A 23,176-nucleotide genomic window follows, 5' to 3' on the forward strand; every position below is an offset into this window, starting at 1 on the left:
CTTTATTGAAGGTTTCTAGCTCGAGGAAAGGTGAGCTGGAGACCAGAGCTAGCTTGGACCTTCTCGCCTCATGCGGCACTTGACGATCCGGCTCGGCAGGACTTGAACCGGCAACTCGATGCCGCTGCAAGCACCGGGTACGGAGGGCAGCGTCTGGCTCCAGCACGCTCCTCCGGCACGTGACGAGACAGCGAGGGCTAGCAGAGGAGACAGGCAAGCGATTCTCGTCCTGACAGACTCGCAGGCAGGCGATCCTCTCAGGACAGGCTCAAGGGAAAAACAGAACAGACCTCCTCGCGCACACCCGCTCTTCTCTTCACCCCCCCCCCCGACGCAACTCGCCTCCGGATTGCCCGGTGGGTTGTCAGGCGACTCGGGGCGGCCTCCCGATTGGCTGGGCTGTGCGTGTGGTGCTCGCCCTCTGCTCATTGGCTGGAGGAAACGCTCTCTTCCCCTCCTCAGAGTAGAGCTTTGACCCGAGATGACGAAGCTCCGCCCACGTCCCCAGTCAAAAACACGTGCGTAATGGCGACCGGACGAGTGCAGGAAGGTGGCGTTGTTGTAGTGGATGTAGTCGTAGTAGCTGTAGTTGTTGTTGTTGGTGGTGTAAATATCCCAACTATAAAATAATTCACACCACACGTACAATTAATCACCCATTAAACATAGGACGGGACCCTACCGAGAAACACATACTGTACTTACCGATATAACTGATCTGTAGGACCTGTCTGTTGAGTGCTCATGGCTTCCAGATTCGTAACAGCAGTACATGATGGTGGTAGCTGGTTCGAATCACGGAGGGTCCAGGGAAAGAACTGGAGTGTCTTAGTGCCGAGTGGTCGATCGCCTCCTTGAAAAAGCGCTGAGATTCTCGAGTTCTTGCGTCACCATGTTATATACACAGTACTTGGACTTGTTGATCTCCACCAAGCCATTGTTGATGTTGTTCAGCATATTAAGCCTGTTAGCCTTCCTTCTGTCCTCCAGGCTTCTCCATCCGAGGTCACTCAGCCTTGTCTCCACTCCACACATCCCGACGTCCGATCACCACAGTTACCATTGAGGAATCGAAGCTCCAGGTGCCCTTTTCTGGAACCGCTTGTTTGGAGCTATGGTTGAGATTTTAATTTAATTACCTCCACCATTGAAGGCGGACGGACGTCATCGATTTCACCCCTGTCTGTCTGTCCATCTGTCTGTCTGTCTGTGAGCATGATATCTCAAAAAATTATGGACGGATTTGGACAAAACTTGGTGGACAGGTTGAGTTTGTGACAAGGACGGCGTGATTCGATTTTGGTGACGATCCAGATCTGAAGATTTTAACAAAATTTAAAGTGATTCTTCACCACTGAGAGATGGGGGCCAAGAACAATAAATATATAGCATGTTTCAAAAAGTTGTGGACGAGGTATGACAAAACTAGATAGATGAGTTAGGTCGGTGAGAATAACAAGCCGCTAGATTTTGGTTGAGGTCCGAATCCAGATCCGGCCTATCAGTACGATGCAAAAGGTAAACTGTTCAACCTTGCGGAGGTATGTGCTTCACCGAGTGCCGTTCTAGTTATCTTTTGTTCCAGCTGACGTGGACACAGATGCCAGTCTTAAATTAACAGGTCAACCATTTTCAAACAATGAAATGATCTTCAAATGTGATGTCATTTTCCACAGGTGACGAATGCCTCGAGAATACAAAAGGAAAACGAACCGTGGAGTGTCAAAAGATGAGTTCCAGGCAAAGCTGTACCTGATCTTCGACAAAGCTCCATTTACCTGAGACTAATGATCATCTTCCTACGTAGCGCAGCGATGTTGAGCCATTTGATAAGGTTGTTTTTTTTTGGTTGGCCACAATCCAAAAAACCAAAAGTAATTCAGGGAATGTTTCATTACAAATTACAAAATCATGGACAAATGAGTCACAGTTCACTTTATCTGTACACCCTTTCTTTTACTCTGAAGATCCGGGATGTAAAAGTTGGATCACCTTACCTCACTCTCCCATACCTTAGGACTGCAGTCGCCTAAATTCCTTCTGAGAGAGCCTGGAGTTCTATTGGCCTTGCCGGTGACTAAGTCAACGTGTCTGGACCACGTCAGGTTATCTGTGAAAGTGACACCAAGGTGTTCACAGTATTCAGTGTTCTGAAGGGTCTGGTTGAACGGGAAAATATTCTGCTCAGTGAGTCTGCTTGACATGATCCTCCTGATGGGTTAAATTCCATCGGCCACGTTTTCTCCCACCGCTCAAGGAATGGGCCATCTTGGACTTCTATGTGGTCCCCTTTATCTGATATTTTCTTGTTTGAAGAGGAGGCAATCGTCCGCAAATGACTTCTGGGAGGTCAGCTATTAAGGTGAGGAAGAACAGAGGTACCTTCAGGGACTCCTGACACTCGAATAACAATACCTTAAAATACTATTTTTTTAAAGTAAGATTATTTTGAACCGGCACGATAGATACAAACAAAAATGTATAAAATTCCCACCTTTATTCATGTATAATTAGCATATAAGACCAGTCGTTTCGCTGACGGGAATACCAATCCTTGCTGCGATGGCTAATCTACGGGGCAAAAACAAAATAAAAAGCCAATGTCACCCGCAGGGTGACCCGTATCTTGCCAAAAGGTGACCACGTGTGACTTCTTTTAGGTCACACTGACGTGAACAGAGCTGCTATCCACCAGGAGCGACTCCTTGAGGAATATCTGCCGACGAGAGATTCCGATGAGAATCGTTCTACAGAGTAACCATGAAAAACATGCTTTTGCCTCATAACGTCACCAAATGACGTCATAATGTCTCAAGCTTGACATATCTAGAAAGCACTCATCGAGGTGTTCAATTTGAGGTACTACACGATATGGTTCCTAAACTTGAAAATTTGACCTTGGGGTCAAATATGTTTGACCTTAGGCGCTAACCATGAAGGTCAAGGCCAATCGACACCAAAAATTAATCAGCTGAGCGCCAGACCATGAACTATATTCCCATGAAGTTTGAAGACGATCCGATCAAAATTACTCAAAAAATAAGGGTTTCGTCGACTCCCCTGATTTGCGACAAAGTGACCTTGACCTTTGACCTTGACCTTCAAAATTTTATGCGCTGAAAGGGACCTCTATAGGCCTCTGATATGCGAAGTTACAAAAATTTCCAATGATAACTGTGCTCTGCAGAATTTTTTATACGTGATTACAGACAAACAAACAAACAAACAAAAAAACATACAAGCTGACAAACATATCTTACAAAAACTTCGTTTTGGAAAGATAAAAAGGATTTCTGGGAGATCCTGCCCTCCGTGGAGAACCAGTATCGCAAGGTGGCATTTGTAGTTTCGCTACGCGTTGCCCACGTATGCACCCACACACAAACATTCCTTCCCACAAATCAACCTTCCCTTTTTAGGTCATTTCCAATGACCTAATAATATTGGTGAGAGAAAGGGTAATATGGGTCCGTCCGTCCGTCCGTTCACAATGAAGTTGAAGCAGGAGATCTGGTCATTAGTGATCCTGATAGAGGTCGATGAGACGTACACGATGGTATGACTTTCAAGATCACCGAAGGTCAAGGTCAAGGTCACGAGGCCTTTGAAGTTGCGAAAATGACGATTTTCAAATTCTATCTCCTCTGCCATTTCTCAAGCAATCTTGAATTTGATTGTTGCATATGAATCTATGGGACAATATCTAAATTTTGGTCTGGCCGGATTTTCGATATTCGCTTTCGTTTTCGTGTCACGTGACTTCAAAGTTGGCAAAAAATGCAAAAATGACAATTTTCAAATTCTCTCTCCTCCTACATTTCTCAAGCGATCTTGAATTTGATTCTGGCATATGAATCTATGGGACAATATCTAAATTTTGGTCAGGCCGGATTTTCGATATTCGCTTTCGTTTTCGCATCACGTGACTTCAAAGTTTGCAAAAACTGCCCTACCTTCAGGAGGCGATATATTTTCTCACAGAAATGACCGTCACTCCCGCAAGGGTGTATTTTTATTTTTATTTTTTGCATTACAAACATTCCTGGGAGTTCCCTGAATCCACGTCGTTGGTTTCATTGAAATCCGTTAAACCGTATTCAAGTTTTAGCACAACAGACAAACAGACGGACACGGGTCCATTTATAATAAATATTAGTCTTGTATCATCCTGAGTGCTGTGGGTCGGCAATGGATGTGGCTAATCTACCAATGTAGTCTCATGGATCCGGTGATACGTTTCTATCCAGGTGGGTTCTGAATTTGATCGTGCAATCTCCAGATTGTAAAACCGTACACAATTTCAGCCACTTAGGCCAATCCAGGACCCCGAATAAAGATGAGGGAGGATAACCAATAACTAAAGAAACTAAGAGCAAAATGAGGACATCAGGGAATTCACTTTTAAACAAAGTTCGCTGTCCCTGTCGAATCAGGATTCCTCGTCACGTCAACGTGACAAGTACATTTTGAATATCGTGGGATCGCATTGGTATTACTAACGATTCCTTTTGGGCCATCCTTTTCCACTGAAATCAAATAAAACTAGAATGGCACTCAGTGGAGGACATACCTCCACCACATAATGCCTGATCCATGAGAACATATCGGGCCCAATCAATATATTTTTGAAATATCATGCTATACAATACTATATCGTTTTTGGTCCAATCTCTCAATGGTGACGAATCACTTTGAGAATTAAATAACTGTCATATCTAGATCCGGATTCAGATCTTCACCAAAATCGAATCGGTTCGTCCTCGTTACACACCGAACCTGTCCACAAAATTTCGTCCGTATCTGTCCACAACTTTTTTAGATATCCTGTACACAAACAAACAAACAGACAGACAAGCCAGTAGGCGACATGGGTGGTCGCGACATAATTGCATACTAGTCATACAGTTTTTGACGGATTTGGCTGAAATTTTTTGACAAAGAGGTTGATTATAGTGCGCATAAAAGGCTGGAAGCCGATTTTTGATTTAACAAAAAGTAGATTTTTTAGGATTTTTCGAAAATTTCAACGTCCCGTTGCTAGGCAACGGTGGCATCCATAGCAACGGTGCTCAAAGGCATACAACTACATCCTGGTATGAACCTACCTGTCAAGTTTCATCAAAATCGGTTGACTCCTCTGGCCTCCAGAGCTGTCCATTACATACAAACATACAGACAAGCCGGTAGGAGACATGGCTGGTCGCGACAATTGCATACTAGTCATACAGTTTTTGACGGATCGGGCTGAAATTTTTTGACAAAGATGTTGATTATAGTGCGCATAAAAGCCTGGAAGCCGATTTTTTATTTTCGAAAAAACGATTTTTTTAGGATTTTTCAAAAATTTCAAAGTCCCGTTGCTAGGCAACGGTGGTGTCCATAGCAACGGTGCTCAAAAGCATAAAACTAGATCCTGGTATGAACCCACCAGTCAAGTTTCCTCAAAATCGGTTGACTCCTCTGGTCTTCAGAGCTGTCCATTACATACAAACAAACATACAGATAGACGGAAAAAGTGAAAATAACGGTAGTCTCGCGACCACCCAACAGACATACAGACAGACGGAAAACCCGAGAATAAGGGTAGTCTCGCGACCACCCAAAATGGGTGAAAACAGAACCTCCTTCACCTTCGGTGGCGGAGGTAACAAGAGCGAGAATTGCTTTGCGATCCAGGTCTCCTTACCAATGTGATCTTTTCTAAGTCCACAAAGGGCATATCTCTGTGAAAAATTGACAAAACGTCCTGAAACTCGCACTTGTTCTGTAACTTATCACAGTAAAGGCATGTACCAAGTTTCAGTTGAATACGTTAAAGGGCATTGGGAAAAAGTGTGAAAAACCACAGGTGGGACGGACGGACAGACTGACTGAGGGACGGACGGACAGACTGACTGAGGGACGGACGGACAGACTGACTGAGGGACAGACGGACAGACTGACTGAAGGACGGACAGACTGACCGAGGGACGGACGGAGAGCAAACCTACTGTATATTCAGTCTCCCTCTGGTGGAAAAAGGGATTGGACTAATAGCAGGGGCGTGTTCGGCTGGCTCGAATCCAACAGCTGGCTTGGCAAGCGCTCGCTTGCTGCTTGGTAAATGAACATACCCCAGATATGTTGAATGGCGAAATGGTTTTTGGATCGTCCGCTCTGAATCCTTACACAATATTACGGTATTTTACAATACTCGCGCAGGCTTTGATGGGCCTAAACCGCCTCATGGCCTCCTTTTTGGGGCTGAAGCTCCTTGGAAGACCACTTATAATGTGGTGTTGCCAATACGTAGGCCATGTTGGGTCAAATGACCTCCTGTTGTGTATCCAAGGTCCTTGGATTCCTCGAATATTTTTCCGTGGCCTCTATAGATTCGTGTAGATCTAAAAAAAAAATGTTAAAGTGAAATTAAAGTTGTTATGTAATTATATATTTAATAAACGAAATAAAAGCTGAGTATATTATATAATTTTTCACACCTCCCTGAAGGACTACCTTCGATAGGACGAATTGAACGAGGACGAAGCGTGCACTCATAATTCGGAGCCGGAAGTGATTCGACATCGTCCGCGTGTGTGTGTGTGTTTGGCGCTTCTGTTTTATAAGCGGCCGCTCCGTGTGGTAAATTGCCGTCATGATTACGCCATCCTTCGAGCTGAAGCAGGAGCCGGACTTTTTGTCTCTGTCCATCCGCGTCCCGTATTCTCGGGCCCGAGACTTTGACATCAGCGTGGACGGACACGACTTCTACTTCCACGGCAAACCTTATTTCCTCCGGTCAGCCTTCTCGAAAACCCTCAACCCTGGTTTATCGTTTCTCTCATCGAACGTTTTGATGACTTAACTTGACCTCGTCCATTCGCAGCCTTAACCTACCGGGCCCCGTGGTGCAAGATGGCAGAGAACGTGCGTCGTACGACGCGGATTCGGGTGAGCGGAGGCTTTGGTGCGGACAAGAATGAATCAAACACTCATTCCCACAAAACGATGAAGGATTTTCTTGATCATTTCATTCGTTTTCGAAACGTCGCTTGTGACGTTGAGTAAACAATGGTTCTCACTTGATTGTGTCGTCATCAAATGTATAAATGGAAACAAAAACAAGCGGAAGTCAATAATCTGGTTATTTATACACAGGGGGAGTCAAAATTAGCGCCCGATTTCTGGTTTTTTTCCGGCTGTCACATTCTTTCTGGGAAGTCATGTTCTTAATAATTGTCTTGCAGATTATTAATTTTCGTAAATTATTATTTTTTTTTGTTTGTTTTGCAGGTTATTGCTACGAGTTTGGAAAGTTACTGAATTTGCACCAAATTGAGCTTAATGGCAAAATTACCGGACACAATTGTGTCTACTGGGCTGCGAATAACCCAAGAGTGATGGTTGAGAAAGAGGTAAATTTACCTGGAGTGACAGTTTGGGCAGCCATATCTCCATTGGGGATAATTGGACATTTTTTTCTTTGAGGGATCTGTCACTGCAGAAATTTACCTGGATATGCTGCAAACCTTCTTTTGGCCCCGGGTACAAGATCAGGCATTTTCCGTCCTTGTCAATGGAGAAGAGTTGAAGACCACCAAAACTTTCCCTTATCTCGGAAGTATCTTGTCTGATGATGGACAGCTTGATCATGAAATTGTCAGCAGAATTTCCAAAGGCAGGCTCAGAGAACGGGTTTGGAACAGCCATGACATTAAACTTGCTACCAAAATAGCAGTCTATCGGGCAGTAGTTATTAGCACACTGCTATATGGAGCGGAGACGTGGACGGTATGCAGTCGACACATCCGACAGCTTGAAGCTTTTCAGCAAAGATGCTTGAGAAACATCCTGAAAACAAATTGGGAAGAAAAAGTTCTGAATATCGAAATTTTGGCAAAAACAAAGTACTGTAGCATCGAAAGCATCATCCGAAAGCGTCATCTGCAATGGTCTGGTCATTTAGTCAGAATGAATGACTCACGTTTACCCAAGTCAATCTTTTATAGTGAGCTAAGAAATGGGTCCAGAAAGTTGGGTAAATCAAGGAAACGTTTCAAGGACATGTTGGCCGATACAATGAGGAAGTGTGATGTCCCCGAGTCATCATGGGAAGAACTTGCCAAGAATCGTTCACAGTGGAGGGGAAGAGTACACACCGGGGTGCAAAGGTTTGAGAACGTTTGGAAGCATGAGATTGTGCAAGAGCGATTGCGGCGGAAGGATCCATCCAAGGCAGTGGAAACCGGTTTCTGGTGTGGTGTCTGCGACCGACCTTGTGCAAACAAAGCTGGTCTCACTGCCCACAGTCGCGTCCATCGGCAAATGAACCAATCGACATAGTCAAAAACGACACGTCATCCATCATCATATCACAAGATCAGGACTGGTATTTCCAGCATGATGGAGCTCCACCTCATGGACGTTATGTTCGTCAGTGGCTTGATGAAAACTTTCCCAGAAAGTGGATCGGCCGCCGCGGTCCGATCGAGTGGCCGGCACGCTCCCCAGACCTTACACCTCCAGATTTCTTTCTTTGGGGGTTCATGAAAGACCTTGTTTATCGTGAAAAGCCTCGTACCATTCAGGAATTGAAGGCTCAAATCACTGCAAAGTTTGAGGAAATTGATATCAAACTCTGCAGACGTGTGTGCCGCTCTGTGCCTGCTCAGCTGCAATTGTACATTGATCACAAGGGAGGGCACTTTGAAAATTGCAAATAAGACAGCTTGGTACAGTTCCGTCATAATTTTTTCTTGAATAAATGGTTACATAAACATGTCATTCATTTATTTCTACCTTCTTGTACACTGTAATACAAATGGCAAACAAACAATCAACTGACAGAAATTGGGCGCTACTTCTGACTCGCCCTGTATTTCGGTGGTTATTCGAGCACATACGGGACAATCTGGAGGGAAGATACCTCGACTACTGATGCGGATTACACCGTCAGGGATTACAACACAGCTTAAGATTTGTGAACAGCTTTTTTTTTAACACACAATTGTCAACAGCATATTCAGGCGAGTAGACGTTGTGTTTGTTCTTCGAGGTAGCTCTTGTAGTTGAACAAACTCATCAGATCCTGAACTTTTCGTGTTGCTGCAGATTGAAGCAGTCACTCGATTGAATAATGCACATCCCATCCTTATCGCAGGAACTTTACATCTGAAGCTCCCAAAAGCCACTCCCGGGGAGCACTTTGAAGGGTTGGACATGCTGACTGCCCTGTTGGCTCCTAAAGGGACACGTCGCGTCCCACCCTTGCCCGAGGAGATCGGAGGTGCCTGACGCATCATCATCATCTCCATCAACATCATCATCCAGTCGATGCATTCATGACGTGTCAGGAGAGAACGTCCAATCAGAATTGACTTTGTTGATAAGTGTCGATTAGACTTCTGCTTCATTACTCATTCACTTTGTGTGAATTTCACCTGATGAGAGCACAACGAAAAGCTTTGTGGTTTTCTTTTGATGATAATGTCCTTCAACATGTCTCTGTTTATGTCTATGTTAAAGTTTTCTCATACCGAGCATCTTTTTAATTATTTAAAACGGGGGGGGGGGAGGGGGGTACTCACGACCACAGGTGGAGCAGTTGAACAACTTGGTTTGTCGACATGAAACTGTGTATATGCAATCATCATTGGGGAACACATGAAATCTGTGATGATGTTTTCGGATTTGACCTCCTGTTCATGCCCATAGGTGTCGACTTGGGCTCAATGGCTTCAAAACGAGAAAAAGAAAATTTAACTCAAAATTTGATATTGTCATTCCTGGTGGAACGTTCGCCATCTTTCAACTTTACTTTTGGGATTTGCGAAGCATTGGGATTTGCGTTGGCAGGCCATCAACTTCGCTCCAGTTGGAATTTTGAATGGTCTGTTGCGAGTTTGAAAAGTCAGAACAATCCATTGCTTGTGTGCAACAAAGGTGTATTCGTACAGGTAGCATCTTCCTGCACTTAAAATGAATCGCTGTATTTGACGAATCTCGATCATCCTTTCGTGTTGTAACGCGAATGAAACGTGCCTCTGTTCCTCGTCAGACGTGGAAGAAGGTGCGGAATCTGAGGACGATTTTGACTGGCAGGTACATTGTAAATATGTTTTGATCTCTCAACATTACATGTTTGAGATATCGATGAGGTCACCTTTGAAGTGACTGAGCACTGGTTGTTCAACATTGTTTGTCGATAGACATTCGACCTGCTGTTGTTTGTAGTGGAAGCAGGAACTCTACAATGAGGACGAAAAGGATGAGCTTTGCCTTCCCGGATGCTGCTATGGCTTTGGAAACCTTAGAAGTGGAGTGTTTATTCGACTTCAGGTGGGCGTTCCACAACTATTGCTTGCAAGCTTTGCTTTGTGTTCTGTGCAAGTTGTGTCTTGGCAACAGGAGAAGTCATATTATTCCTCGTGAACAGGTATTTCATGTATATGTATCCATTTTCAATGGTGCTTGTCATGTTTTGCACTTTAGAACATTTAAACGTAGTGCTGGAAGGATGGCCTTGACTTACCTCTAAACTGTATAGCCTTTATTCGTGTCGGCCTTCCGATGGACGTTAACCTCGGTATCCTTTCTTTTCGCGTTAGTTGGTGGACATTAAAGATCCCACGGTGTCCTTTGCGAAGAGTAGGCTAGTTATCTGTGGCACCCTGAACAAACTGCAAATTCCTGCCCTAAGTAATGTTGGGAAGGTAACGGCAAACCACCGACTATAACCCTTGCCAATAAACTGCTTCGGCATCACTGAGCCAACCTTAGGGCAGAACACCAGAATATGAATATGAATACATTAAACATAGACTGCTCCTAATTTGGCCACAGCATGAATTTTGAGTGACATTTAAATATTTAAATTAAAAAAATTCATCGTCTGTGTTTGTTTTACTTCCACCCAGGATGAGCTGAGCGAAGTTGCAGATGTAAAAGACCCAGACCAGACCTCTATTTTAGAGCGAAGGAACATGAGGCTACAGGCAGAGGACGCCAAGTTTGATTCTGATCATTACCTGTAAGTGTACTGTGCGAGCTTTTGGTGGATTTTGTGCAGCATTTGTGTAAAATAATACTCCGATGTAATATTTTTGTTCCCCTTCTTTGGCTATTCCTCCAGTGCTGATCTTTTTGAATGCAGCTCATTCCCTGACTTGATGCTCTATGAGCCATGGTGGAAATTGTGCAGAAAGTCTCAGCTACTTGGTTTGGAAGAGGATGAGAAACTGAGTAAGTTCCCTTGTGTCATATCCTCATTCCCTGGTGATGTTGCGTAACATTAGCAATTATTGTCCCCCTCCCCCCCCCTTTTTATTTTTTAATTATCGTGGAACATTGAAGAGCACCGTTGAGGTTCTTTTAAATGTGACCACAGCCAGCCTGCCAGGCAGATGTTACTTTGGTGTACTTTAATGGTTTTCTTCTTCATCTCTCAAACCATAGTTCCATTGGGAGAAGATGAGAAGGAGGCAATGCTGAAGCTGCCACGACGAAAGCCCTGCCTTTTAGGACGGGCTCGTCATGAAGCTTTGCTTGGCATGGTGGACATCCTACTAGCATATGCATATGATGTACGAACCACCGAGGGAGATCCCACAGTAAGGGCAACTTGTTATGGAATGCTAATGATGCCTTTTGTGCATGTATTTAGCATTTTGATACTTTCATCCCTTTTATTTCTCGTGTTGGAGATGGAAGAGCTGAATTCTTCTTCTTCTTTTTTTTTTTTTTTAATCTTTCCTCAATTTTATCTGGATCCCTGAGGGCTTTTTTTGGTTGTTAATAGTCAAGTGACAGGTGCCATGCTGCCTTGCAGGTCGAGTCGCCGTGGACTATCCGAAAACTCAGCGGTACACTTTGCTGGTTTGAGGTATGAGTCAGAGAAGTTGAAATACCACATTGGTGTTGGGAAGAGGGGGGGGGTTGAATGTTGAATGGAGATTTGGGAAAACAATTAACAGTAGTTATTTTCATATCACTTTGTTGTTGTTTAACATAGCAAGTTCTTTCAGCTTTTATTGCACGATATTTTGTAGTTTTGTATTTTTATATTTAAATATATATATATGATTATTGTTTTTTTGGTCCTCCCCACTGTTTGTTGGCAGACATTTCAGAGTCTGCATGAGGTGCTTGTGTGCTTTGCACGCCGAGTGGTTTGCTACCCTTTGTTTCGCCGCTTTGACCTGGCACTCCAAGCTGTAGCAGATGCTGCCGACATCCTCAAACTAGGTAAATACGGCACAGTGTTCTTCAAATATGGTTGACACGGGAACTATGGAAATCACATTTGAATTTTGCCTTGTGAAAAATCACGAGTTTTTTTTTTTTTTTTTTTTTTTTAATATCTTTTGCCTTTCATGAGAATAACATTAAGCTCTTGTGTTATTTTCTTTGAACAATGAGAAAGGCTCGGATCATCATGCTCTGCCGTTTGTGCAGATGAGTCACTGGAAATAAAGTAAAGATTGTCATGTGAGATGTTGGTGGCATAATGGTGACGATTCCTGCCACACGAGAGGTTACGATTTCAAATATGCTTGAAAGTGGAAATATTAGGTATTCTTTTTCTTCTTCTTCGACGTTCATCCAAATTCATGTTGTTAATATATTAGCCAATTCTGGAACTGTTCTCTGGTGTGAAGACTTGCAACACGAGCAGAGAGGTTGTTCCATTCGGGTATGGAATGTATGTTTTTAAATAAATGGGAATACTTGTCATTGTAAGCTTCGGGAAACGAAGAAGTCTTTCGAGAATTACCATGTTGTGATGGGACTGTCCATAAAATCCCGGCTGTCTCGTGAATTATATTCAGGGAGCAGGTAGTCTGACTAACCTCCTGATCAAGCTTCACTCTTAATGCCTTTAGGGCATCTGGACCTCTGAAAAGGAAGAAAATTGCCCTGAAAAGTAAAAATAAACAAAATACAAAAGAAGGAAATCCAGACACAAGATGCCACTCGGCCCATCATGCCTGTGTGATATTCATTCTATTCAACTGTTCTATTTTACTATTTTCTATTTCAATTGTATCTGATTGATTTATAATCTGTCACTCTTCATGGATGATTTTACTTGACAATAATAAGGAAAAAAGCTTTCGATGATGCATCGGTCATAGCGGTGCCGATGCTGCGAATGTACGTTGATTGTTGAACTCGAAGATCATGGGGTGATTAAGAATGTATACAGACTGTTTTTACAGCATATATCCCAAAAGATGGTGTGCTTGTTTTTTTTTATAATTGGTATTATTATTATTATTCATTTATGCCTGGTGTTGGCTTAAAGAGCAGGTTGCGGGTCACCAAACATGTTCTGAAAATTTATCAATATGATTATATGTGCATTAAATGGTTCGATGCAAACTAATGTGGTTGCCTAACTATTGGGAAAATTAATGAAATTTAACCCCGAAGATGTTATTTCTCGAGGCTGTTGAAAAAAACATCCGTGTGCCATATATGGATGGTGACGTCACGTTCTCCAAAACAAAGCGGACGCTCACTCGCTTATTGAAGAAGTGTCCAGTTCAGCGGGCCATTCTTCGCTTTTTTGAGCTTGCAACTGTCTATATTATCCTTTTTTATTTTGAATTATTGAAGAACAAAGTTATTTGGATATTTATACATCACGCCTCGTGCATGTGTCATCATGTTTTGCGAAAAATGGCTGGAAAACGGGTAATCGCTCCCACCGATTCCCGAAGGAATCAAACATTCGCCGGCAGTGGATAAGATTTGTACAAACAAAACGGGCTAATTTTCCCCCAAAGAAAAGGGGTATTGAGAACCGTTTGGATAGACTTGTCATTTGTGGTGACCATTTCACAGCCGAGGATTACGAAGACATTAACACATCTGATCACCACTCTGTGAATATGAGTTGTTGGTTGACAAGTTCTCCAGATACTGCTCTGTCACAGAATCAATTGTTGAGTTTAAGTGAGAAAAACCTTGAAATGTATTCTTAAAGCGTACATGGAAAAACACATAAATAAACTTTCTGAAAAACACAAGCATGAAAAAAATTCTCAACAAATCAACTTATTGTTGATTAAAGTACTTTTTTAACAGCATCAGCAAATTGGGCTATTTCATTTCAATTGTAAAAAATTGATCAATTTTCCACTTTTTTTTTTTTCTAAATTTGGTAGAATATTTCCCAATGAGGCTAAACATGTTTTGTTATTTATATGCTACAACAGTCTCTTGAAAGTTGGGGTTTGTTGTAACTGTTCATTTTCACTGGGGTCAAGCTCAGCTGTCAGAAAGACTTCAACGCCAAGGCGATGGTGTATAATATATTTGGGTCCATTATTGATTCATTCTATTTCTGACTCTTGAGTCACTAGAGGGTTAAAAATTATTATATCAAGTCACAGACGAATCAAACTTCACATTATTTTATGCATCGAACAAGAAAATGAAAATCTACAAACCAATCTGTCTGGTGGAGTCTGTCAGTGTGAACTGCCGGGCAGTCAGTCCTGCCACTTGTACACGAAATAGGCCGTTTTCTGGCACTTCCAAGTGGCTCAAATTTATATGGCTCACGGCCAGAAACTCCATAGTATAAATTCCCATCATTCTCCGACTCGTCCTCTGCAATATCGGAATGAAAACACTCAATTTCATCGCCGCTGAAATCACTCTCTGATTCGCATCTCGCCATTGTTCACACGCTGTTTCCGAATGTTCACGAAGTTTTCAGAGAACGTGACGTCATAGCATCTTCGGTAAATTCCGGTCTGTTTTTCGATCACTGACAAAAGTTTTGACATAAAAGTTATGTTTAGCATATTTTGAGTTTCAAATGTAAGAAAATAATTGCCCAACGATTATTAATGTGATTACAACCTTCGAATCACACAAAGTCATCAGCGACCCAAAACTGCTCTTTAATGGTTAGGGTGGTGGGCTTGGAATCTTAGGATCCTGAGTTCAAATCCCCCTTGGCTGTTGAATTAATACCAGGTGTGGTTGACTCTGCCTGTCATCCTTCTGTGGTCAGCAAAATGAGTGCCAGCTTACTGGTATCCTGTGTCGGAGCGGCGACCCATCCAGGATTGCGTCTAATAGCCAAGGAGGCTGCTTGGGCAGCACTAACGCTCTGCACAGAGTATGGTCACAATGGATGAATGGATTATTAATTTGAAGCAGAGGAAACTGTAAATGAAGCAATTTTAAATAAACTACCTCATACGTTCACCTCTCTCCGAAAGTTGAATATAATAGGACGTTTCACATGAATCGCATGACTTGTGCCATGTGCAGGGCGACGTGCTTCATTGAAAGCCTTGCTGGCCGTTCATCGGTTGTTCCAGAAGAATGACCCAGCCTATATTCTCAATGACCTGTACCTTACAGAATACTGTGTGTGGACACAGCACCTCAGGTGAGTCATGAGACTGTGTACCATGGTCTGTTTTGTACATACCTGTTTGTCAAATATTGTGCAAAGAGTTCATTGAGATGAGCATTTTCAGTCCAGAATTTACTTTCATAAGATGTTAACGGCAACAAAGCATATCTGCCAACCTCAGAATATGTGAAACTGTAATGTTGTTGTCCCTTTCTCTGAAGCAAAATGCCGGTTTTGTATTAGTTTGGCTAATTTTGTAATCAAGATATTTCTCCATAATTTCACAGCAATACGTCTTTTTTTTTTTCAGGCTTTAAAGCCAAAAGCCATGCTATATAGAAACTCAAACTTAGAGCAAAACAGTATGAAATTGTTTGATTTCAGATCTAAGTGTATGCGTCATCCCCTGGAAACGCACAAACGACAAGCACCCACACATGTAGCACCAGATCGCGAGTAAGTAATAAAAAGAGCAGAGCAGACCATCGATGATGCCATTTGACGTTTATTGTTTAAGGTTTGGCAAAACAAAAACACTCCTCCATGGGTGAAACTCATCCGTATTTTTGTAACAACCCATACGGAGGTTTTCATGTTTTCGTCGTCAAAGCATGCCATGATTTTGGTGATTTTAGCTGCTATTCCGATATGCTGATTCGTTTCTTACCCCATTTCATCCGGATGGGGTACAATGCGAACGCACCATTTAAAATATATTCATTTATTTATTTATTTTTGAACGTATCATGATGGTTTTTATGAAGTATTGTTGTAGAAGTTAGTCAGGTACAAAAGCTTGCAGACTCGTTACCTTGATCAGATGTCCGCCAGGCAGGAGATCATCTGTCTGTCGGTAAATATGGAAATAGCGTCCATTGTTGGATTTTCTCATCGCCGTTCCCTCCGATATGAACTTCACCGAAAATACCGCAGTGCCGTCTTTACATTGCATGAAGTGAAGACGTGATTCTGCTGCACACAGATACAAAACCTGATAATGTATGATGGTTGTGATGAAGTATGTGACCACATCGATTCAAGGAACTTTGACACAGGAAGAGGCCCTTGGCCCATCATGCCAGTGCTGTCCCACCACCACATTAAATAAATCCGTCAGGCTCTCGACTCAGTTTCATTGCGGGGGGGGGAGGATTAGAGGAGTTGGGATGAGAAAAGTGTGACAGGCACAGGGATTAGTGTTATAAAATCCATATTTTAAAACTCGTTTGTTTATTACAATTTGCAACTTTCCCTTGTACACATCACAAGTGGTATTGTGTGTTTACTGACAGCTACTCGAGGGGGTGGTTATAATTGTTAATTCCGTTGATCTCTTTGTAGAGAATATTACCAATGAACCTCCCCTGAGGATTTGCCATTGAAGCCATGCCAAAACGGTTCTTACTTCCTAAATCTGCAATGGTTGGTCACCACCCCAATGACAGTTTATCAGAAGAAAGCACTGGATGATGAAAACTGAGAATCCCAGGACAAATGATAGATGGACATGAAAATAAGCAGTGAAATAAATAAATAAAGCGCACTCCTGCTGCATTATAGCAAAAACCCATTTAATACAGGAATTATAATTTGATCAGAATGGCCACGAGCGCACAACACAGGATGCCAGGCGAAGTATTTTGGCGTTAATGAGTCCAGTACTGTTTCCGCCAAGTCAAAAAAATTAGCAGAAAACATAAGGAGGTAGTGAATGCTGTGGTTTACACTGGAGCGAGAGTGATTCTGGGAAACTGCTTCATTACATGACCCGTGAGTTTAAAAGAGTAGTGATTGCTCTGGTTTAGATTAGAGCGAGGGTAATTTTTGTCAGGTCAAGCCACATTAGATATGTGACTTGCGACAGGTACCATGTAAACCTGCACTAACCTGTTCCATTGTTGGGTTGTTGGTGACTAAACTGTCTCCCCCACCAAGTTTCTTGGTGAGGAGGGTATATGATATGGACACCCAGTAGGATGAAGAACAAAACCTGTCAAAGGGTGGAGGAGCTCCTTGTGAGCTAACTGCCATCTGTATCTCGTGCCCAACTGTGTCTGCTGACGTGCTCCTGCAGTTGGGTTACTTTTTTTTTCTTTTTCTTTTTTGTTGGGAGCTTGGTGGCAGGATTTGCACTCCGGCCACGATAAAACCCTTCATTCCGCAAAACTTACGAAAATCATAAATAAATCTGAAACCCACTCAGTGGGAGTAACTCCTGTGCAGCTGCCCTTCGCAGGGCAGCTCACTGGATGACGGCATTGGGACAAAGCCTTTGGGACCCCCAATCTTTGATGACAGGAGGGAAACCATGGGGTAAGCTTCCCGCGTCAGATTTCAGTAGTGTGTGTTGGAGTGGTGCTGAGGTGTCGTCCACCAGACAGCGTCTCTTGGGTTAACCTGAGACGGTCCCTTGGGGTGGGTGCCTGGAATGTCCTATCCCTAAAGGCCCGGTCACACCTTGACGTTTTAGCCAGCGATGGCAACGTATTAAAATGTATGTAAAACGCTGGCTGACGTTGAACTTTTGATGTTTTTTTTTTTAAGATTCGGACGTATTCATAACGAGTTGGTCGTATGCATAACATATTAGTAATGGACACAACGTTTCGTTGTGTTATAGATAACTTATACCAACAAATGCTGAACCTGTTGTTGGCCTACACAACCTATGCCCAACGATAGTCTAACTTCGGCATAGCGCGTTGCACGCATTGCCGACGATGTCGTGACGTAGCCTATTAAAAGGCTGACGCACAACGATTCAAATCATAACTGCCGTAGAAATGGAAGTGACAACATCGCGGTCACACCTTGGCGATCTTGCCAGCGTATGCCGACTTAAGAAAAATGTGTCTAAAACGTTGGGGGCACGTCAAATACGGTATGAGTAAGTTTGGTATACGTGAGTAGAACGCTAAAGTACGCTATCATACGTCGTAGTAAGTAGAGTACGTCACGAAATTTTAAACATGTTCAAAATTTTTGGATGTACTCGGCGTATGACACACGTTCTGCATGCGATGGGGATACGTTTTACACACGATATGTGGACGCTTACACCCGTCCACAAAGGCTACTTATAAGCTACTCATAGGTCGAAACACGTCGCGGTAATGTCTTTTTTACGCGAAACTTATTTCTAACTTATGTTTGACGTGCTTTGAACCAATTCTTTACGTAGTCCCAACACACATCGACGTATGTAGACGTATTCCGATGACGTCTTCCGGTCGACAAAAAAAAAGAAAAATGAATGTGTTTCTAGCTTACAACTGCCATATAAAGACGTGTTCCCAGCGGTTTTGGGAATTGGTATATAAAAATGCTGCTCATAAAAGGGGAACCCAACAGTGTTTTTGAGTTCCTTTTTGAGTCGATGTCCATGTCAGCAGTATCAGTATCAGTATCGGTATTGGTATTAGTATTAGTAGTAGTTTGTTCATGTTGGCAGTAGTAGGTGAGGGGGAGGGTGTGGGTTATGATGGATCGTCCTTGCGTCCGCGTGTCCACGGGTCGGTTCATAGGTTGCCACTCAACGATTTAAATGGCTGCATCTCCACTATTGAAAGTAGACGCTTGCGCTCAACAATTGGATTTTTTTTACACTCAACGACTTTTAAACGTTACCACTCAGCTAGTTTCATTGTTTACAATGAACGATTTAAATTGCTGTCACTCGCCTTTGTTTTTTGACGCTGGCGCTCGGAAATTTTAATCGTTTCTATTGAACGTGCTAAATCGCTCAAACCCCACTATTGAAAGTAGACGTTTGCGCTCAACAATTGGATTTTTTTTACACTCAACGACTTTTAAACGGTACCACTCTGCTATTTTCATTGTTTACAATGAACGATTTAAATTGCTGTCACTCGCCTTTGTTTTTTGACGCTGGGGTTTTGAAATTTGAAGCGTTTCTTCTGAACGTGTTAAAACGCTCAAACTCGACTATTTTAAATAGATGCTGCTGATGGACAATTGGAATCATAGCCAAGCTAGACATCGAAGTGTGAACATCCTCGTCATGCCAAAGAAAAGTTTGAAGAATGCTGCAAATAAGTGTCCTGGCGGTGGCCGTGGACGCTGACGCAAGGACGATCCATTATACCGACATCTTTCAGCCTATGAGTAACTTAAAAGTAACGTCTGTCGACGTGTGGCAACGATCGCGTAACGTGCCAACAACACGTTAATCATAGGTTAGAAATAAGTTTCGGGTACGCTAAACATTACCTCGGCGTGTCTCAACTTATGATTAACTTACAAGTAGCATGTGTTGACGTCTGTCAACGATCGCAGACCGTGCATACAACTTGTGACCAGCGTAGCGGAACGTGTGAGTCATACGCCGGCATACGTCGTGAAATTTCAAGCATGAAAAAATTTGAGGACAACCAAAAAGTACAACGTTTAAAGCCAACGTACAACGACGTATGGCAGAGTTTTTCAGCGTGCTCTCAATGTTATCAAAACTTACCCATAACGTATTCAACGTGTGCCAGCGTTTTAGAAAAAAAATTCAAAAATCGGCATACGTTGGCTAAAACGTCAAGGTGTGACCGGGCCTTAAGAGAGGATGATCACCTGTCTCTGTTGTCATCTGAACTCAAGCGTTTGGACATCGGTATTACAGAACTCTCTGAGGTTCGGAGACCAGATTGCGGCGACATCATGGTGGGTGGTTGCACCTACTCTTGGTCTGGTCGCTCTGATGGTTACCATGCCCAAGGAGTTGCTGTAGTTGTATCCCAGAAGCTGACTCGAATGATAATTGAGGTAACACCGGTCAAAGAGTGTATTATGAGACTGAGGATTCGTCACTCCTCGGGTGTCATTTCCCTGGTCTCTGTATATGCTCTGACTGAGGCGAGTGATATCACCATGAAGAACTCATTCTATGCCGCGCTCGAGTCTGTGGTTGATCAGTGCCCCAGCCGAGATACTCTTCTAGTCTTGGGGGATTTCAATGCATCTACTGGAACTGAGAGGGATGGTTGAGACATGTGTTAGTCCCCATGGGTTTGGAACGGAACCAGAATAGCACAGAGTTCCTTAACTTTTTTTCTTTTTTTTTTTGGTGTACCTTGTCCTGGCTCGTATGAGAGCTAACACACAATGCACAGCAAGGAGGGCATGAGACAAGAGGGGTGGGAGTAGGGACCCCCACTTTGCAAGCAGCTTTAAAACTTTGCAAGAAGTCATGGACTTAGGGTGGCTGGTTCGTGGTTTCAGCACCCAAATGGGGATCAACCAATTGAGGGAAACAACGAGATTGGAGAAGAAGAACAAGAGAGACAGTGGGATAGAAAACAAAAAGAACATGAATTTGAAATTGAGCAACTAAAGGAGAGAGCAAGGTTGGAGTACGCGGAGATGGAAAAACTCTGGAAATGCAGGCTCATCGCTGGACTTGGGATTCCAATGCTGGTGGTGTGGCAAAGTGAGATTGACCATGTGCTCGTTGAGGGTCGCCAGAGGATGATCCAGAACTGCAGGGTCTACCGGAGTGCTCAGTTCCTCAATAATGACCACCGGCTTGTTGAAGCAACTCTGAAGTTGCAGCTTGAATCTCGGAGAATGGTACCATCCCAGCCTAGACTGGATGTTGGCAAGCTCAAGGATGAAAAAGTAGCTGAGGAGTTTGCGAACAGGCTGAGTTGAGATTTGGGGGGTCTGGGTGAGGGGAGTCTGAAGTGAAGGCTCGCTGGGCCGGTTACTTTGAGCGGCTGTGCCAGGCTGATCCATCAGATGTCAAATTGGATGTCAGGGGTGTTACTATCTCTATTGCTGATACTCCAATCAACTGTTGTCCACCTTGGTTTGTGGAAATACAGGCTGCGGTGAACCGGTGAAATGGGTTAAAGTTCCTGGATCTGTGGCATCCATGCTGAACTTCTCAAGGCTGGTGGAAATTCTGGAAACTCATGTCGTTGCATGCAGTTTTGTGCTCTGCCTGGAACACAGCCATCATCCCAACTTACTGGAAGAGGGGCCTTGTTGTCCCTCTCTGGAAAGGGAAGGGTGATCGCCAAGACTGCAACAACTACCGAAGCATGACGCTGCTCTCAGTGCCCGGCAAGGTCTTTGCTCGGATAATTATTGATAGGGTTCGCCACCATTTGCTTGAACACCAGCGATCTAGAGCAGTCATGCTTTCCACAAAAGAGGTCAACGATTGACCGTATCCTTGCTCGGGGGGGCCCTCACCGAACACAGACGAGAGTTTTGGCAGGGGCTGCTTGCAGCCTATGTCGATCTCTGCAAAGCGTTTGATTCAGTGAATTGGGATGCCCTCTGGAGGATTCTTAGTCTTTGTGGGGTGCCAGCAAAACTGATCAATCTGATGTCTGAACTATACTCTGGTACTGAGAGTGCTGTGAGATGTGGTGGTACCATCTCTGACTTATTTCCAGTTGTTACTAGAATTCATCAGGTGTGTGTACTGCCCCCACACTTTTCAGCACTTGTATGGACTGGATTCTGGGGAGGATGTTAGAGAGATTAAGATGGCCATTCCATTCCTGCACCAGATACAGATGGTCGTTTGCTCACAAGGAGCTCCTCCACCCTTTGACAGGTTTTGTTCTTCATCCTGCTATCCAAAAGGATATACGATGCGGTGCATCGTTTGTGAATGTCAAGAGGTCTGACCTTGATTTCGCATATGATGCAGTTGTCTTTGCGGAGACTCTGGATTTCCTTGTGGGGGCCCTCGAGGTGCTGAATGAGAGGAGTCTAGCCTGGGATTACGTCTGAGCCTGGGGGGACTGGGATTACGGGTTTCCTGGGTCAAAATAAGATCCAGGCTTTCAATGACATCTTAGATGCTGCCATCTTGTCTGTACCTGTTTGTGGCGAGGATGTTGAGGTCACTGAGAGATTCACTAAACAAGATTTACTTTGCTAATCTTTTAATAAACAAGCAAGAGCAGGAGCCGGTTTCAGGCGACGTTTCGCTCACTTCCCAGCCGATTTCCTCAGGCCAATTGACCTTGAGTCTCGGCATGTGTCTGCTTTTTCCCCAGAGGCAACAATTGGTTTCCGGTCATGTGCCACAGTGCAAGAGGTCAATGGAGGAGCATTTTTATTTTGTCAAACCTCAAGCAACAAACACCAGTCACATCATCGATGGTCTGCTCTGCTGTTTTTATTGTTTACTCCTGATGTGGTATTGTATGTATGGGAGTGAGTGGGCATGTGTGCTTGTTCTTGTGTTTGTGTTTCCGAGGCACAAACATGCCTTTGTTAATGTCCCGATAGGACGTGGTGACGTGTGGGTTGCATGATTGGTGGAGTTTCCGTCAGATGTTGTGCATGTTTAGGTGTGGTTTTGGAGACTGAGCGTTGTTGGTTTTTGCTCACCTTGTCCAGCTGTTTGCCATTTGTATCGAGCAGTGTATTGTCATTATGTCATAAATGTCATTTTTTTTAAAAACATGCATAACAATACTATTAGTAAATTTTGGTGATTAAAAAACAAACAAAATAAATGAACACATGGATGAAAGTAGTCTCTCAATGGATCTGGCTCATGGTGCCCTGATCATGCAGCTCCAAAAGGCTTAAGAGTTTTGGGGAGGCAGTGAGCTCAGAACAACTGTGCAAGGAGGAGCTGGGATTTGATCTGGAGGTACTGGAAGCAGCAGGGCTTGCCACTCTGCATGAGCAGGTGAGTCCAGTGACCTTTGTACCTTGCACATCCATCTGTAAGTTACTCCATCTCGGTACAGGAACGTTTGGAGAATTTGAAATCTTATTTCACTCATACACTGTAAGGTATTTTGTCACAAACTCATTTTTGTCACCTTTTCAAGGCATTCTGCT

General features: G+C 43.5%; 1 protein-coding gene across 8 annotated transcripts in view; it reads left to right on the plus strand.

Moving 5' to 3' along the window:
• Window positions 1-6,522: 6,522 nt before the first annotated feature.
• SHQ1 (SHQ1, H/ACA ribonucleoprotein assembly factor) overlaps window positions 6,523-23,176 on the plus strand; it is a 30,258-nt gene continuing 13,604 nt past the window's right edge. For 5 of the 8 annotated variants that reach the window (XR_015050689.1, XR_015050691.1, XR_015050690.1 and 2 more), the window contains exons 1-12: window positions 6,523-6,777; window positions 6,866-6,930; window positions 9,140-9,265; window positions 10,037-10,080; window positions 10,213-10,317; window positions 10,896-11,008; window positions 11,111-11,220; window positions 11,434-11,588; window positions 11,807-11,860; window positions 12,099-12,222; window positions 15,268-15,388; window positions 22,904-23,021. Coding sequence is in view for 3 of the 8 variants with exons in the window: in XM_085852015.1 (XP_085708141.1) it covers window positions 6,635-6,777; window positions 6,866-6,930; window positions 9,140-9,265; window positions 10,037-10,080; window positions 10,213-10,317; window positions 10,896-11,008; window positions 11,111-11,220; window positions 11,434-11,588; window positions 11,807-11,860; window positions 12,099-12,222; window positions 15,268-15,388; window positions 22,904-23,021 (1,278 nt within the window). In the remaining 5 variants the exon portion in view is untranslated. Of the gene's footprint in view, window positions 6,778-6,865; window positions 6,931-9,139; window positions 9,266-10,036; window positions 10,081-10,212; window positions 10,318-10,895; window positions 11,009-11,110; window positions 11,221-11,433; window positions 11,589-11,806; window positions 11,861-12,098; window positions 12,223-15,267; window positions 15,389-22,377; window positions 22,484-22,903; window positions 23,022-23,176 lie in introns of all 8 variants that reach the window. The other 3 variants (XR_015050693.1, XM_085852017.1, XM_085852018.1) reach the window with 3 other exon arrangements.

This window comes from Eptatretus burgeri, chromosome 13, assembly GCF_056783735.1.
Source record: "Eptatretus burgeri isolate ZD-2024b chromosome 13, Ebu_testis_v1, whole genome shotgun sequence".
In the NCBI taxonomy this organism is placed as follows: Eukaryota; Metazoa; Chordata; class Myxini; order Myxiniformes; family Myxinidae; genus Eptatretus; species Eptatretus burgeri.